The 18,077-nt window shown below is 32.6% G+C and overlaps 2 protein-coding genes across 2 annotated transcripts; both read right to left on the reverse strand.

Moving 5' to 3' along the window:
- Window positions 1-721: 721 nt before the first annotated feature.
- Window positions 722-9,232, reverse strand: LOC130441478 (glucose dehydrogenase [FAD, quinone]-like). Its single transcript, XM_056775183.1, has 9 exons — window positions 9,117-9,232; window positions 7,512-7,600; window positions 6,614-6,841; window positions 5,129-5,463; window positions 4,767-5,058; window positions 2,323-2,499; window positions 2,063-2,259; window positions 1,790-2,006; window positions 722-1,559 (listed from the first exon to the last, which is right to left on the reverse strand). Coding segments are annotated over exons 1-9 (1,818 nt in total). The 5' UTR covers window positions 9,119-9,232; the 3' UTR covers window positions 722-1,278.
- Window positions 9,233-12,762: 3,530 nt separating this feature from the next.
- Window positions 12,763-16,908, reverse strand: LOC130441743 (glucose dehydrogenase [FAD, quinone]-like). Its single transcript, XM_056775527.1, has 8 exons — window positions 16,894-16,908; window positions 16,668-16,815; window positions 15,246-15,802; window positions 14,910-15,195; window positions 13,618-13,788; window positions 13,365-13,561; window positions 13,098-13,314; window positions 12,763-13,040 (listed from the first exon to the last, which is right to left on the reverse strand). Exons 1-8 carry the CDS (start codon window positions 16,906-16,908, stop codon window positions 12,763-12,765), a joined length of 1,869 nt encoding a protein of 622 aa, XP_056631505.1.
- Window positions 16,909-18,077: the final 1,169 nt, after the last annotated feature.

The raw sequence follows: 18,077 nt of genomic DNA on the forward strand, positions 1-18,077 counted from the left end.
CGACTATTTAGTATAAACTGAACTGAGCTGCGCTAAACCAACCCGTTTATATATCCAAACGAAGTTGTTGAGAATTCTAGAAAAATAAAGTAACGAAACAAATAAATAAATAAACCGTTTTTTATAGAAACTGATAGAAAAAAACAAACATCAAACGGATTCCGGTGCACGCTTGTCGAATTTTAGAATTTCAGTACAAGTTATGTTATAACGAGTAATTTTTTGGTATTGCTTGTTTAAAATATCAAGTCGCTATATTTGTTATCGTTTTTTATGCCTAGAATTTTCTTAGGCAGGTGTCAAAAACATGCTTATTAACATTTAAATTTAAAAAAAGTGAAATTAATAACGAACTTTCGACCGGGTATGGAGAAAAATCATAAATACTACACGTGCCGAAAGTTTTACCTCGGGAATCATGATGCGCAGGATCAAAAATTCGACTTTCCTCCCTTGTAATGTAATATATTATTTTTACCTTATTTTGACTAATTTTCAATCTTGAATTTTTACGTCCAAATATCGTTTTTTTTTAAAAATCGTTGGGCTTTTAGTTTATTGAAAACTTTACTTTTTGATAGTATGGAAAAATTAACAATACTATGATGAATTTTCTCAGAAAATGGAAAAAAAATTGTTAAACTGATAAAAATTGTATGTGTGTTTGATTTTATTTTTTTACATAAATTTTGAGATTATGTGGGAAAGTGAATACACAAAAATTGTAGAATTTTCTATTAGCAACAATATTTTTGTAATTTTCTTCTTTTTTTCTAATAGATTTCATTCTATTTCTATTTTCCAAACCGTTCCATAGTTTTTTTTAAAAAAAAGGTAGCGATTGGTTTCATTTTTTTTATTTGTATAAATTTTTTTTATAAAAAATACTAGAAAACTATCTTGCTTTGGTTTATCACAAATAATAATATTACGAGGTTGATAGTTTTTTATAATCTACGTCCTTTTAACTTGGGTAAAACTTTTTATTTTAGACTACTAAGTGTTTTCCAAATCTCCTCTGACTTACAAGTCAAAAATACATTATTTTTAATTAATAATCTGACTACATTATGAATTTAAATTGAAAAAATTTTGAACAAATTTTACCAAAATAAATCTTTTCCGAAGCTCATAAACATTACCTTCGGTCCGAAAGAAAACTGATACTTATAGAATCGCTACGACTTTAAATAAATGAAATTTTTGAAAAAAACTATCGAAAATCCTCAACTCAGAATTCGCTATTCGAAAATATGACACTTAATTATCATAAATAATTCAAAACTTGTTCCATTTTTCTTTTATAAAGTCAGATATTCTCTCTCCAATCATATAAGAAGGAGCTGCAGTATGAGCACTCAAAGTGATCGGTATGATGCTGGTATCAGCCACTCTGAGATTTCGGATACCATGTACTTTTCCTTCATTATCTACCACAGCTTCGGGATCTTGTTTAGGACCCATTTTGCAAGTAGATATTTGATGCCACAAAGAACTAGTTAGAGATCGAAGTGCACATTCCCAATAATCATCACTGTCGAATATTTCACCTTCACAACCTAAAAAAATATTAATTAAAACAAACGATTCTACTAAGCTGGAATCCCTGAAACCGTTGATGATATTCATACTGAACACACTGTTTAAACTACACCAACACTAACGATTAAGTTGTCTGACGTGCGTTTTGTGTAACCAAGTTATCGTCTTCAGAGACTGAAGGTGGAACTGGCTTACCTTCAGACAGTGTAATTGTGAGTGTTGGTGTAGTGTGTTCAGTACTACTTACCAGGTATTGGCGTTCGTATTAACTTAGCTCCTAATTTTTTCATAACATTAGTTCTACTAAGTCTTTGAATTTCTCTTATGGCGGCTATGAAAGTTTTAATATCTTTATTTTCTGTATCTGTGAAGAAATTAGCGTATATTTTGGGCCAACGGAATGGATTTTTTGAAGACAATCTTAACGAACCTACCGATTTAGGATGTAATAACATCGGCATTATCTAAAATTTTTATCTTTTTGTATCAAATAATCGATTGTTGAAGTTGAATAAATTACCTGATACCATCCTTTATTTTCGTACGGTTTCCAAACTTTATCATAAGTACTGCGAGGTATGTTAAACATTTCTCTGAAAGTTTGGCCTCTATCAGACCCTAAGTTTCCTCCTAGAAGTATTAATTCCATATCGGGGTAAAGCGGATCAGGATCCGTTGACTCTTTCGTTTGTAGATAAATCAAACCTTCAACGCCTCCTAAATTAATTAAATTAATTAAAATATTAATAAAGGACGTAGAATTTTTTATAAAACACTCACCTATGCTGGTATAAGGTCCTTTACTACCTTCGACGAAATCAATTAGAGTAGTGACGTTTCTTATTATTGCTATCTGATCTAGAGATATATTTTCGTTTATTTCGAAAGATAGTCCCATGAAGGTTGCGTGATCGTACATTTTTTTACCTACAGGTAAATTCGCTAATAAAGGTATATCTGAAAAATCAAATCAATACACCTACCAATCAAAGTTAAAATTTCGTAGTTCGTAGTTTAACATATAGATGGCGCTACTAGTATTAAATCCATACGACATTCAGTTAACTCTCACCTTCAAAAAACACGTCTATAATATTAATATCTATCCTACTTTTAGTTCAAAAATTATACCATTTTGATTTAAGCAACTAATTTGAAAATTGTTTCTAATCATCACTCAAAGTACATCAGATCTGATCCACCGTTTCAACGAGTTAGCTTTTAGGGGCTTAGTGATGACAGTTATTGACTAGGTTAGGTTTGAGATTGATGTTGTGGTGTACTAGAAGAAAATTAGGTCCTCGACTTGAAGCTCAAGGTACTAACATCCACGTCGTGAGCTGCATATTTGGTTCTGGACGAGATCTCGGAGATGTGCACATGGTAGGTGATCACATTTTATGCCATTTGCAACGTGAGCTAACTCATAAAAATGATTATTTTGACACATACAGTTTAAGTAGGATGCCTCAAAAAGGCTCTTTCTCACTACGATATCGAAAATGTTCACAAAATAATTTCGAGTAACTGTGAAAAGAAACTGTTTGAGATAGCAGGAAATCTGAATATATCATAGAAACGTGTTGGACATATCGTGCGGCGTAATCGAAAGTTCTGTTCATAATGGATGCCGCGCTAGCTCGCAACCGACAAAAAATAACAAGAAATTGATGATTCTGAGCAATATTTGGAGTTAATGGTGACAAAAATGAATCATGAATCTATCATTTCACATCTAGAACGATTATACTTAATATAAATTTAATTGTAGGCAGAATCTCATAAGTTAAATCTAGTTAGGTCAGTAACTTCATTCGTTCGGTTTTTTTTTCAAAATTTGCACGTTTATTTAATACAATAGTATTATTCAAAGTATTGCCCATCTGAAGCTATGACCTTTTCTTATCTTTCTAGCAATTTAAGGATCCCATCCTGCGCCGGCTTGGTAGCCAAGAATGAATCAAACCAATTTTTGATATCTTGCTCTGATGTGAACTGTTCTAGTGAGAGCGTTCTTTCTCGACAGGAACAAATGGTAGTCATAAGGGACAAGGTCTGGGCTATAAGGCGGATGAGGTAAAACTTTCCACTGTTTTCCAAATAGTTCTTAACCGGAATGGCAACGTGCGTCCGAGCGTTGTTATGATGGAAAATTATTGCCTCGTGTCTGGGCGTTTTTCGGTTACTGATCTCTTCAAACGGATTAAGTGGGTTGGGTAGCGTTCTCCAATTATGATTTCATCCGGATTTAGCAGCTCATAATACAGTACATCCTTCTGATCCCACCATTACCTTCGCGCCATGGATATTCGACTTTGCGTTGAATTGGCTGGTTGACTGGATTTGACATATGATTTTTTGCGCTCGGGGTTGTCGTAATGGATCCATTTTTCATTACCAGTAACAATCCGATGCAAAAATGTGGCGTTCCAGTAGCATTTCGGGCATGCAAGACCGCCTTTCGACGTCTCTCGACTTGAGTTCATGTGGAACTCAATTTCCTTGCTTTTGAATGTATCCATCTGCTTTTAAACGTTTTGAAATGGCTGCTTGAGTTACACCCAAAGATGCAGCGAGTTTTTCTTGTGTTTGGCAACAATCTTCATATCGAGTAATGCTTCCAGTTCTTCATCTTCAAACTTTTTTGGCTGCCCAGGATGTTAACCATCTTCCAAGCCAAAATCACCACTTTTAAATCGTGCAAACCACTTTTAGCACATTCGCTCAGCTACAGCGTGTTCACCATAAACTTCTACCAAAATACGACGACTTACGGCTGCATTTTTCTTCATATTAAAGTAATGGAGAAGAACTCTCCCTAAAAACAGTTTTTTGACATATTTGAGTGAAAAAAAATGTTGTTAACGTTTCAAATGAATGACATATACTGGAAAGACGTACAAAAACAGTAGGTTTCCAATGCAGGTTCGAAATATTGGAATGATGTTATATTATACAAGTTACGTCATCTCTTATCAATCCGCACGAATTGAGTTATAGATCAATACTTAGACATTTTGAATGTTTATAATGTCGTTTTTTTACATTATCAATATTGTTTTACCTGTTAATTTTAAATAACTTTCTCATAATAAAGATATATAACCAATTAGAAATGTTTAGAAATAGCAGTTGATACAGATAATGTGTTTAACGATATCTCCCAATCAAAAGATTGATGTTAATTCTACTATTTAGCAAATTTTATGAATTTTTCGACTTACCAAGCTCTCTTAAGTGATCCTCAGGTCCAATACCCGATAACATCAACAATTGAGGTGAATTTAGTCCACCAGCACTTAAAATTACTTCTTTATTAGCGAAAGCGTAGTAGTACTTTTTGTTTCTGGCAAATTTAACACCATAAGCTTGTTTCGTATTTGGATCAATGAGAATTTTAACTACTCTACTTTTCAAAAGAATTTTTAGGTTTTTTCTATTCGCTATGGGTCTAAGGAAAGCTTTTTCCGCGCTACAACGTTTTCCATCGCGTGTTTGAGATTGAACATAGGAAACCTAAAGTTTTTATAAATAAACTAAAAATCTGATTTAATTTTTCGAGTTTTCGAAATGATCTTTTACTCACTCCTATTTGTTCTTTGCCGTTATAATCGACGTATTGATATCCGGCCTCTATAGCACTCTGGACCATATCTTCAATCAACTGGCTTCTGAATGATATATCGCTAACCGTCAAATATCCTCCTTTATTGTGATATCCTTTATCTGCTTTTTCTATTCTTGCGTCTTCTGATTTGAGGAAATAAGGAAGAACTTCCTTGTATGACCATCCAGGATTCCCTAATTTAGCCCATCTGTCGTAATCCCTGCGATTACCTCGTACATGTATCATGAAATTGATTATGCTGGTACCTCCCAGTACTTTCCCGTGTCCATATTTGAGGGAATTTTTGATACAACCTGCAATTATTACATAATTTCTACAGAGCTACGTGGTTCTCATGTTGACCAGGCTTTAAATGTTTGAAATGGCCATGGCGTCTAGGCGTCTCTGTCTAGGGATGGACGTGGGATAGGTAGGGTATGAAAATTTCACTTTTACCACATTATTATTTTGCCGATGTTAACTTGGAAGTCATTCTTCGTGTAAACTACCAAACTACTAATCGAGATCGAAGTCTACATTAAGCTAATGTCCATCCTTTACAATTTGAGGTATAATACCACCACTCAAGGGTGGTAAGTTGATTCACCACCTTTGTAAGCTACAGGACCTAGGAGCAGCATGATTTTTCTACCTGTTTCAAAGGTATTTCCAATAATTGTGTACCAAAATCATCCTGAACTTGACGAGGAAAACATTTCTTGAATGCTGACAACTTTAAGCCCCATTTCGATGAAAAGAGAAAATGTAAATCGGGACCGGGACCTGGACATACCAGATTTGGGAAAATTTCAACTCCTGGTACTACAAACCATCTGCGTTGTATAGAATTTTATTACAGGGTGCTCAATGAGTGCAGTCGGAATATTGTCGAGGAGGGTACAACAAATTAGGAATAAGGATTAGACTTTCAGGACGTGAAACTCACGTTTCTGTCTCGTACATGATACCTAAATCAAAGAAAAAGCACCTGGAAATCAATGATACAGCTAATGAACTGTTAATCTAATTTTTTGAGCTTCTTACTAAAATTTCACAATTTTCGACTTTGATTTTCAAAACATTGGGGTCAAAACATGTGAAGGTGTCAAAATTTATAACATTAGATCAATTTTTGATGCTTATTATTGAAATTAAACAATTTTCGACTTTGAATCTTAAAACCTTGGGATCAAAGCATGTGGAGGAGTCAAAATTTATAACATTTGATCAATTTTTGAAGCTTATTATTGAAATTTCACATATTTTCGACTTTGGATCTTAAAACCTTGGGGTCAAAACATGTAAAGGAGTCAAAATTTATAACATTTGATCAATTTTTGAGCTTTTTACTAAAATTACACAATTTTCGACTTTGAATCTTAAATCCCTGGCGTCAAAACATGCGAAGGAGTCAAAATTTATAACATTTGATCAATTTTTGAGGCTTATTACTATACAATTTACCTTTACAAAATTGATGTTGTGGTTGTGTCCAATATCCCCAATCATACCCTGTAAATTGCCAACTACCGCATATCGCAGGGATATCTGTAAGGACGCTAGGGACGGTACCGGCTTCTATTAATAATACGTTCCATTCTGGTACTTCTGATAACCTATTTGCGATTACTGCACCAGAAGGTCCTGAACCGATTACGATAAAATCGTAAGTTTGGTTTGCGCCATATTTTCCTAAAAAAATAATTTTGAAGTACATAATTTGGAACACATACATGTATCACAGGAATACGATGGTTATATGTTTCTGATTAATTCTCAATCGATGCCATTTCCTTTGACCAAATAGAGAAGAAGAATATTATGAGTCAAGTTAGAACGTGAGTTAATTATGAAATCGTTAATGCATTCATTTATCAGTACGTAGAAAAGATTTTTATTGTTCGATTCAATAAAAGTATCAATCAAAAATTGTTAGTTCATTGATCTGAAATCACAATCTGTAAAAGTTTATTTACATTCGTGATTAATAAACTTGGTGTTAAATTTGGGTGTTATATGTCACGTGGTCGAATTATCTTATCCCGCAACAGCTTCTAATCTTCCACAAGTACAGATTCGTCCATTTTTTAAATATTACTCGTACATTTGGAGCTCGGTTCCCAAGTATACCCCGAGATCACCAATTTATCAATACAAGTGCACTGATTTCTTGTGCACACGGTCCGTTATAAACTTCGCAAGTCGCTCTAAATTGCGAGCGATGAGGGAGGTTGATGATTTATCAATCAAATGTAGATACTCAGATTTGCAAAGCGACACGTAATTAGACTTTCTAATTTTTTTACAAATTAATTTACAAAAATGGATGGGAAAGAGAATAAAATGAAAAAAATTTACTTACCTTCCAAATTATTTTTTTCATATATGGGTAATAAAATAGAAGAGGAAACCAAGGTAAATTTAAAAATTATGCCAACAATGATTTTATACCTGAAAAATATGCTTCGTAGATTTTCAGAAAATGGAAAAATTATTGTACATGCTTTGTTGAAGTTGATCTTGAACTTTATTCTTATTAATTTTAATTCCTTTAGTCATCTACAGCTTTCAATTATGCTCAACTTTGTTTTTATTAAAAGTGTTTTTTATATATTTTTAGAATATACGGTGAATTTCAATATAACTATATCACATACGAGGTTTGACTATTAAATAACGGGACTGGTTACGAAAAAAGGTTTTATTATAAAAATTATTCTACATTCGAAAGCTCCCCTTCAATATACTCTCCTCCCCTCGCCACACACCTTTCCATACGTTTTTTGCATTGATCTAAACTGTGCTGGAAGTCTTTTTTGGTGAGGGTCTTCAGGAGCTTTTGCTTTACCGCTTCCTTCGACTTAAATCGGGTCCCTTTCAAAGCAGATCTTTTTCTAATCTTTCTAATTAGCTTTTGGACAGGAGTCAGATTTTTTGGTACCAGCTTCGTACAGACTTTTGTCTGTTTTTTAACCGTTTCTTTATCGACGTTTACAGTCTCGGTAATCATTCGGATGCTCATTCGATGATTTTTCCGTACAATTTGGTTGATTTTGGTCACTGTTTCCGGAGATGAAATAGTCACAAGTCGATCTAGGCGCTGGTCATCTTCAGAACTCACTAAAGCGTTTACACCACTCAAAAACACGCGTATGAGTTAGAGCATTGTCCTCATAGGACTCTTGCATCAATTTATAGCACTCAGTCTCGTTATTTTATAGCCAGACCTCGTATTCGAGTCAATAATTCAAAAAATAAATTTGGAAAAGAATAACTCAGCTCGTACAACACCAGAAGCTTTTTATATTTTTGGAAATGAAAATTCATTCATATTTTTCGCAAAAATAATGAAGGTTAGGGTCAGGTTTGTACTGACAATTTTTTAATTGGTTTTCTAATAATTCAGGACCGTACAATTTGTTCAACTGAAAACTAGTAGTCATATAATGTTATACTAAAATTTGTTATAAATCTCGAAATTGTAATAAAAAAAATATTTTCTTGAATTTACGAAACTAAATTCTATAGATGTTTATATCGAAATTGGGGCCGTGTGTAAGAAAAATAACTAGAAATTGAGAAAAATATATTGTTTAAGGAACTCTAAATTTCCTATTATATTGAATTAATTTAAAATTAGCTCGGCGAATCAAAAAATTCACCCCCACATGATAGTTTAAAAAAAATCAAATTTATTGTTTATCAATATTTTGACTAAAATAGGTCGAATCGTCAATTTTAACCTGTTTTTAGGTAACTAATTTTCTTTCAAAAGAAACGTAAAAAAAAGACTATTTATCAAGAAAAACATATTAAAATGTAATTTAAGGGTTACTTTTTAAACCCACTGTATAGATTTGCCCCCTTGTTAATCATTATGTAATACACAAATAATGGAATATCAAAAGTGAATAAATAAAAATCCGAAAGCTGTGAAATTTTTTGGTAACTATAAAAAAATACTCACATCTTTTCAATCCCACTTTTTTTGTATTAAGATTTCGAATAAAAAATACTGGTTAATTACGTGTTTAAATAACCTTTGCACAAGTCACACACAAGCGATGGTCAACTCAAGAATACTCGACCATGTAGACTAAAAGATTTGGTCTAAATCCCTCTCTTCGATAACATGACTGTAAACAAACTCCGGTGTGAGCAATTAATGTATGTAGGCATAATAAAACTCAAATAATATTAATGAATTTCCGTTTTGAATGTAAAATTTCAAGCAAACCTTTTAGAAAATGTTGTTTTTTATTTGTTACAAATTAAATACAAATTGCTTTAAAGTGAATTCTGTTGTTTATATTGTGATTCATGGGTCAACTTATTATAAAAATCACAATTCTGGATAAACACAACAAAACTAAAGCTAGCTCCAGAAAAAAAAATAATCGATTCTACTGACATTAGAAAGACGACTAGACTCAATTGATTTCAAAGAAGAAAACAGGAATAAGGCTAAAGTATCTGGAAGTATGTCTGGACAAAAAACTAAAAATTTCGCATCTAGAATACATCAAAAGTTATTGGTACCAAATGTAGTACGACTAAACGCGAACAGAAGACAAATTCTGTGTTCAGATGCCTACCCAACCATTCTCTAGACAGCTCCAGTTTATAGAGAAAGCAATTATTGGTAAAACTACGGCTCGACATATCCTTGAATGGCAAGAGTGTGCAGAGCACTTATTTAAAACTTCTCATAGTATATCAACAGAAAACACGACGAAATGAATTTCTTTTTTACACAGGCACTCACTGAACATGATGTTTCGGAACTCCTGATGACTTATTATGAAAGATAATCTTGAGATAAAGTTTGTCAATTAAGTTACATAACTCAGAACTCAATAGTAATATACTGATATAATATATTAGACAACCTGAGCAAAAGTTTAGAAAGTTGGAGTCAGAAAGAGGTGCGGTTTTAGTGGGTATGGCTTCCCCCGCAGCGAGGAGCCAATCCCACACATTGTACGTAAAAAGTATTTCCACAACCCCAAAACAAAGTAGCAACGTACTTTCCTTAAACTTGAAAGTGTTAACAAGAACTAAATCTACTACCCTACATGGTGGAATAAGTTTAATAGTCGTAAATTCTTACTCGATGTCCAACATCTCGTTGCAAATTTAGTTAAAATGTCGTCGAAAGTCCAAACAACCGTTTGGACTTTCGGGTACAATAATAAACAAGATGAAACTGTGTTTTGTCAGATTGTTTTATTAAAAAGGTCAGCCGTAGATAACGTATAACCTCCATTTTGTTCATTATTATTTTACGACACTATATATAAGAAATTGTACTATTAGAAGAAAGAGAAAAAGCATCGGTTTACCATTCTCTGTTACGGTCCATTCGCCAATAAAATCAAACCTATTATTCTCCTCCTTCGCCGTCCCCACCACTCATTACTTTGGCGATCCAATCAGAATCAGAATTTAGAAAGATAAAGAATGGTACAACGATGTTCGTTCTCTTTCTATCAGCGGTTCTAGTACACATAAACAAACTTTCATACCTCGCTCTCTCTATATTCTATATTAAGTCTATGGCCTTGAATTTTGCATATTGCATCTAAATAACAAATTAGAAATATTTGTATTAAACATGAATTTGAAAACGCTTTGTGTATTCGCTCGATATTTATTAAGTTTTACTAATAACATTTTCGGTCTGCAATTATTAATGGTCAGTTTTAAATTAAAGGCAACTCACCATACCGATTTCTACTATAAAGTGTTGCATATATGATGAATATCTCCGAAAATCGACATACCCAGTATGTAAAAACTTGTATTTTGGTATCCTAAAACTATTCTCAAAAGGTGAAAAATCACAAAAATGAATTTTTTTACATATTTTGCAAATATCTCGTCTTCTATGAGTTTTACGGTAGTTGTATTCCTTGTCAATATTGTAGAGAATTTAATTCTCTACAACTTTTGTTATCAACATTTTTTTATACCTTGAACTGTTTTCGAGATAGAGGGCGTTATATATACTGGGTATGTCGATTTTCTGAGGTCAATAATGACTAAACTACTGATAGATTTCAATAATTATTAACATTGATTTGTTTAAATTCATCTAATTACTATTGGATGTAATAATAATTGAATATTTATCCTCATATGACCTTTAAGAGAAAGTAGGGGCTTACAATTTATTTCCAAATTATGTTTCACAACAACAAAATTCGTATATAAATCTTTATATAACCGTTATGTGACTGATTTAACTTGTTTTAATATACAGTTAATTTAATTCTTGACCTAACGTAGACGGAAAGAAAATAAACCGATGTAATATATCCGAATCGTTTATACAAGGTGTGTCTAAAAAAGTATGTCATGTCATTAAAATTATTGCTTCTAAATTTTTAATATCAACCCACTGTACAGGGTCCTTCACGACGATCTGAATCGATATGCATATGGAAAAGTACCGGGACTAGTGTTCTGAAAATTTGCTTGTATGGGTTTCCCGAAATGCTCATTTCAGCTAAAGTAATTTTAGTTTTCTGAAACTTCCGGTTATACCCGAAGTGGACCCAAACTTCGTTATTTTAAACGGAATATTATGATTTTTTTTAAATTTTTTGGAATCTAAACAAAATTTCAATATAACTTTATATGAGGCATTGTGTGTCTAAAATTCACCATTTTTTAATTATTTCACATTTTTGAAATTTTTTGACACATGCAGCCCTCCACTAAAAAAATTATATTTCTAAGTTTAAGTGAGTCAGGTCTGATAATTTTTGAGATTTGAATAAATAACACTTACAGCTTTCAAAATCTGTGAAATCCTCGACAAAAATTTATACAGGGTGTTCAGAAAATGGTGCCGAATATCGCAATGTAAAAATTTCGTAAACTTAATTTTTTCAAATGGCAATTCCCATTTTTCCCATTATTTAATTAATAAACTTGAGAATATATAAAAATATATATAAAAAATTGAAATAATCTTCAGTAATAACCGACAATTAAAAACCATGAAAATTTCAGTTTTTTCAAGTTTCTACAACAACCGTTAATTTGAGATATATGAATTTACTAACAAAGTCCCTTTAATTTAAAACGTCAAATCCAATGGTAAAGAGAAAAATGGGAATTGCCATTTGAAAAAATTAAGTTTACGAAATTTTTACATTGCGATATTCGGCACCATTTTCTGAACACCCTGTATAAATTTTTGTCGAGGTTTTCACATATTTTGACAGCTGTAAGTGTTATTTATCCAAATTTCAAATACTTTAGACGTGACTCACTTAAACTTGGAAATATAATTTTTTTAGTGGAGAGTTGCATGTGTCCAAAAATTTCGAAATAATACAAAAATAACGAAGTTTGGTTAGGTATAACCGGAAGTTTTTGCTGATTTTAGCTGAAATGAACATTTCGGAAAACCCATGCAAGCAAATTTTCAGAACATTAGTCCCAGTACTTTTCCATATGCATATCTATTTAGCTCGTCGTGAATTACCCTGTATATATTTCTAAATATTCTTATTTTAATAAAGACTGAAAGTAGTCGAAACGTCAAAATTTTTATGTTTTTCAAAAAGAGAAAACAAGACGAATTACTTTTTGTTAGTTTTTTATTAAATATTCCAGGACCGTTTTATTATATCGGCGGCTTTTTCACCGATGACATAACCAGGACTCATAGTATGACCTGACAAAGGTAGTGGTATCACGCCAACATCCACCACTCGCAATTTGTCTATTCCGAATACCTTCAATTCGTAATCAACGATCGCTTCTTTATCATCGGAACGACCCATTTTACAAGATGAAACCATATGAAAATAACTACCTATTACGATCCTTAAAGCACACTCCCAATATTCATCAGAATCGAAAACATACAATTCACAACCTAAAACATTCGATTTAATTCCTTTTGGCGACAAGACCTCCTTAAATAGTGGTTTACCTGGCACAGGTGTAGTTACGAGGGTAGCACCAACTTTCCTTAAAGACGGAAACTCGTTGATTCTTTGAATCTCTCGTATACCGGCTATGAAAGTTTTGATATCACTATTGTTGGGATCAGAAAAATAATTAGCGTATAATAATGGAGCGTCGAATGGATCTGAGGATTTCAATTTTAAAAATCCGTGTGAAACGGGATGTAATAGTATTGGTGTAACCTTCAAAATATCAAGTGAACATTCAGAAGTTCAAAACGTTTTTTACTCACCTGGTAAACAAATTTCCCTTCTAAAGGTTTGAATATAACATCGTAAATATTCGGTGGTATGTTAAAAATATTTCTAAATATTATCCCGTCATCGTTTGCTACACTACCGCCCAAAACTAAGAGTTCAACATCAGGATATAAAGGATCGGGGTCCGTTGAAATATTTGTTTTAACAAAAGCCAGGACTTCGACACCTCCTGTTTAAATGTGTGATTCAAACTCGTTGTTTATCAAGTTTTTACATTATACTAACCTGTGGAAGTATATCTTCCTTTTCCTTTTGCCAAATCTAATAAATTCAAAGGATTAAGGAAATCTATTGTATCAACGGTCACGCTTTCATTCAATTGGTAAGCGATTAGAGGAAACGTGGAATGATCGTATATTTTTCTACCAACAGGTAAATTCTGTAGTACTGGTATACCTAGAATATTATAGTATGAAAGTGAAATTTGGAATAGATTCCAACAAATTTATTCCAAAATACGAACTTTCCTGTGTAGTTTATCCTGCTTAGGTTAATATATTCTTAGACCTTTCGCGGTTCTGATACCGGATATAGAAGGTTGCAGTTTTCTATTTTATTCTGATCTGCTTTCAAGTAGCTTCCCTTTAAGAGTGTCCCGGCCCCTTGTTTAGTCAGATTCTTTTGTTTTTTTCCTTTCCGTTCATACCTCTATATATTAGCACCTAGATTAGTAATATCTTGACTTTTTTGACCAGTTCATTTAATTCTTCTAAGCATTCCATGATCTTCCACTTGAACGCTTTACTAGTTACTGCTGTTAAAATTGTTAATCAATACTGTAAGTTACATATTCATTAAAAAGCATTTGAATTTCAGAAGCATGTCCAGTTCCAAAGTTGCTGAATGATAATCAAAAAGCCGCAATTATAAAATGTTTCTAGCATGTTTTGAAAAAGAAGGTGAAGTTTGATGCATGCATGAAATTATAAACTTGAATGTCTTCGGGAAAATTGTTAGCCACGGCTTTTTAGTTAGACCTCATGTATATATGTCTGTATGTAGTTAGATATCTTGTACATTGCAATCCAAATGATGTCATTGCTGTAAAGAGGATCGTCAGTAATAACAGCTGATCTATTAACCCACATCTCTTGGAAAGTGGAATGGCTGTAACTGCGAGAAATTTTCGTCTTCTATTTAATACGATCTGGAGTTTTCTACTTTCATGGTTTTTGATATCTTTTATGGATATCAACCAAGTTATTTATTACAGCGATCGTTATACCTCAAGTATTTATGTCTGCATGTAGTAAGATATCTTGTACTTTGCAACCCAAATGTATTTTGTCCTTATTGATGTAAACAGGATCCTCAGTAACCTGGTTTTAGTATTCCAAGAGCGTCTTTGCCTGTCTCAACCCCTGTAGATAGAAACTAGTCTAGTCCAGCCTTATCATCGAGTGACTTTTTAATGTTTGGACCCTTCTAAGAAGCACCATCAACAACATCGATTGGTAGAGCGTATAATAAAAAGAAGGATTTATATGGAAAAATAACTAACATAAATTGTATCATACCTAATTGTTGTAAGTCTTCTTTGGGTCCAATCCCCGATAGCATTAACAATTGTGCTGAATTTATGGTACCAGCAGATAGAATAACTTCTTTTTTAGCAGTTACTTTATTAAAAATTCCGTCATGGAAATATCGAACGCCGTAAGCGGTTTTTTCTTTGAATAATATACGAGTTACTTGAGCGTTAGTTTGAACTACTAAATTTGGTCTATGTCGTACAGGTCGCAGATAAGCTTTTTCCGCACTATCTCTTAAACCATTTTTCGTTGTTGTTTGTACAAACGATACCTGAATTTAATACAATATAATTTAATGAAAAAAAATTATTTTTAACTCACTCCTATTTGTTGTTTGCCATTATAATCAACGTATTTAAGTCCGGATTCTTCCGCAGCGTTTACGAATATTTCTGAAATTTTCGTTCTCCACGGTTCATCTGAAATAGTTAAATATCCTCCTTTTCCTCTAAAGTCTTCGTCAATTTTATTTACGCGGGTATCTTCTATTTTTTTAAAATATGGTAGTAAATCATCGTATGCCCATCCCGAACCCCCCATTTCCGACCAAAGATTGAAATCTCTCTTGTTTCCTCTAACGTAAAGCATGTAGTTGATGATAGTACCACCACCAAGAGCTTTTCCTCGTTCCCATTTTACTCTGTTATCAGTACAACCTATACAAAAATGCGGTTGAGGTTCTGTTTTATATCCGTAATCATAGTTTGAAGAACCGAAAGCTCCTGCGATTATTGGTATGTCTGTTAAGACACTAGCTTCTTCGCCAGCTTCTAGTAATAAAACGTTGATATTTTCATTTTCAGTTAATCTGTTTGCTAGAACTATCCCTGAAGGACTCGATCCGATTATGATGAAATCCCATTGTTCATGCAACAAAACTAAAATTGCATTAAAAATTCGATAAATATTGTTGGAAGAGAGGAATTTGAGAAATCAAAATTTAAGATCATCCACAACCTAGTGAGGGCGTAAACACACATAATTCGAGACTTTGAAGGCTTTCCAAGAAAATTATTAGGAAGAAAATAATTAGGAATCTCCCCGGAAGGAAGTGGGCTCAATAGAAAGAATTTTGATGCACGGTTTAAAAAAAATTACGAAAAACACATGAACACACATCCATATGTCTGTTGCGACACCAACGAAACTGTATTGAGGAGCTTCAACAACTGTTAAAAAACAATTATGCGTGTCCATAGACATCCTGATGTTAGGGAATAAGATGGTGTCATCAAAAGTCTAATGTATAGAAGTGCTAGAGACAAAGACAAAGACGATTGGCATCATGCAAGATGCTCGAGTTGCAGAAGTATTTCCCAAGTGTCCTCTCCGGGATTTTCCAGAGGACAAGAAAGCAAATATGTAAATGTGAGCTGCTACGTTTAGTACAAGAAATAGGCTTCTATAATATAAACCCATGAATTGGTTTTCGTACGACTCGGACAACAACGATCAAACTATGGATACAACGGACAAAAGACTAAGAAAATACCTGTATGAACATTGAGAGCTATAGAGAACTAATTGCAGAAGATAAACTTAACATAGAAAAAGTTTGCAGATGTAGTTAAAAACAGAAGGAGATGGAGAGTCTTCGTGGATAGCAACCTCATAGTTTCACCACAACAGGTATTCTCTGCTTCGCACTATGATGATAATGAATAAATTTGATAAGATGATAGGATCTAGATCCTATGGATGCATACAAAAATGTTAATATAAATATAAAAGATTGCTGATTACTTTCGAGTTCTTTGTCTGGATATAACGGTGATAAGAACGGTTGTATGCCTGTTAAGTCAACTAAAGATGTTATGATATCTTGAAAAAAAGTGTAGAGCTCTCCATTGGCTGATGTTGTTATAATCAGTATAAATGAATACGAAAAAAGCTAAAAAATAATTAATATGATTAAAGTATATTTAGTTAATTCTGTATACTTGAATTTAGTTGAATCGAGACTCGTTACCTTCAATCCAAACATCTTTACTACATTAACTTTCCACCTTAACTGATAATTGTTTATCAGGTGCTGAATACTTCTACTACAGGTTACTTTTAAAGTATAATGAAAATTATGAATTTATTGATAAAATTGATTGAAAATAGTATAGGCGTCGGTTATAATTATAAAGGTAATAAACAAATATTTTATTTATGAAATTTTTTCGTCATTAATCAAATTTTGCATATTAATATTTTAAAAAAAATAGTACCAATTCAATGATTCATATCTTTAACAGTAGTCTACTTGAAGAATACAATTTCTAAAAGCCGCTTCACATGGTGCAAGACAACGTACAAGAAATTACATGCAATTCCTCGAAAAATCAAAAAATTACATTGACGAATATTGCATGTCGTTTAACATTACGCAATTCCGAAAGTAAAAGTAAACAATTTCCTAACCTCAAACTTTATTATTATGTTCTGGGCAGTTTAAAATTGAAAGCAACAAAACTAATCAAAGTAAACAAAAAAAAAGTGGCCAGTACAACACTGGAAATATTTATATATGCTTCAGTCTTGCTTTTGGAGTCTAATGGATAGCTTCCGAAATCTTGCATTGAATTGCACGTTGTCTTGCATCATGTCAAGCGGCCATAATCCACTAAAAGTATGAAAAAGCCTAGTTTTCGAAATCGTGTATACAACAATATATTTCTGAATAATGAAACTACCCTTTCAGACTATAAATATTTTTAATTGTTCGACATAGTTTCCAATACTTAACTTCAACCTACATTTACTTATCGATAAAAAAATAGGAATGCATTCACCTTTATGTAGAACGAACCTTTATTTTCATTTCGAGTTCCATTAACATAATTTTTAATATATAATTGAAGTACAAAATGGATTATAATTATTAACGTTGATAAGAAATTGCATTTTCAAGTCAAAAGAAATATGGCCATTAACCTGAATAGAGGATTTCAACCAAAAATTTTTCTGAATACATCCAAGAAATTTGTGTTTTATATTTAAATAGTATAATAGTATTTTACCCTAAAGATGATATTGCCATTAGTGTAAAAATTTATATGAAACTACTATTGCCATCTAGTGAAACTTATTGAAACCACTGTTGTTCTTATATGCATGACAGTAAAGTTAACGTTAATCGTCGTTTCAATACTCAGACTTAGATGG

Source organism: Diorhabda sublineata, chromosome 3, assembly GCF_026230105.1.
Source record: "Diorhabda sublineata isolate icDioSubl1.1 chromosome 3, icDioSubl1.1, whole genome shotgun sequence".
Taxonomy (NCBI): Eukaryota; Metazoa; Arthropoda; class Insecta; order Coleoptera; family Chrysomelidae; genus Diorhabda; species Diorhabda sublineata.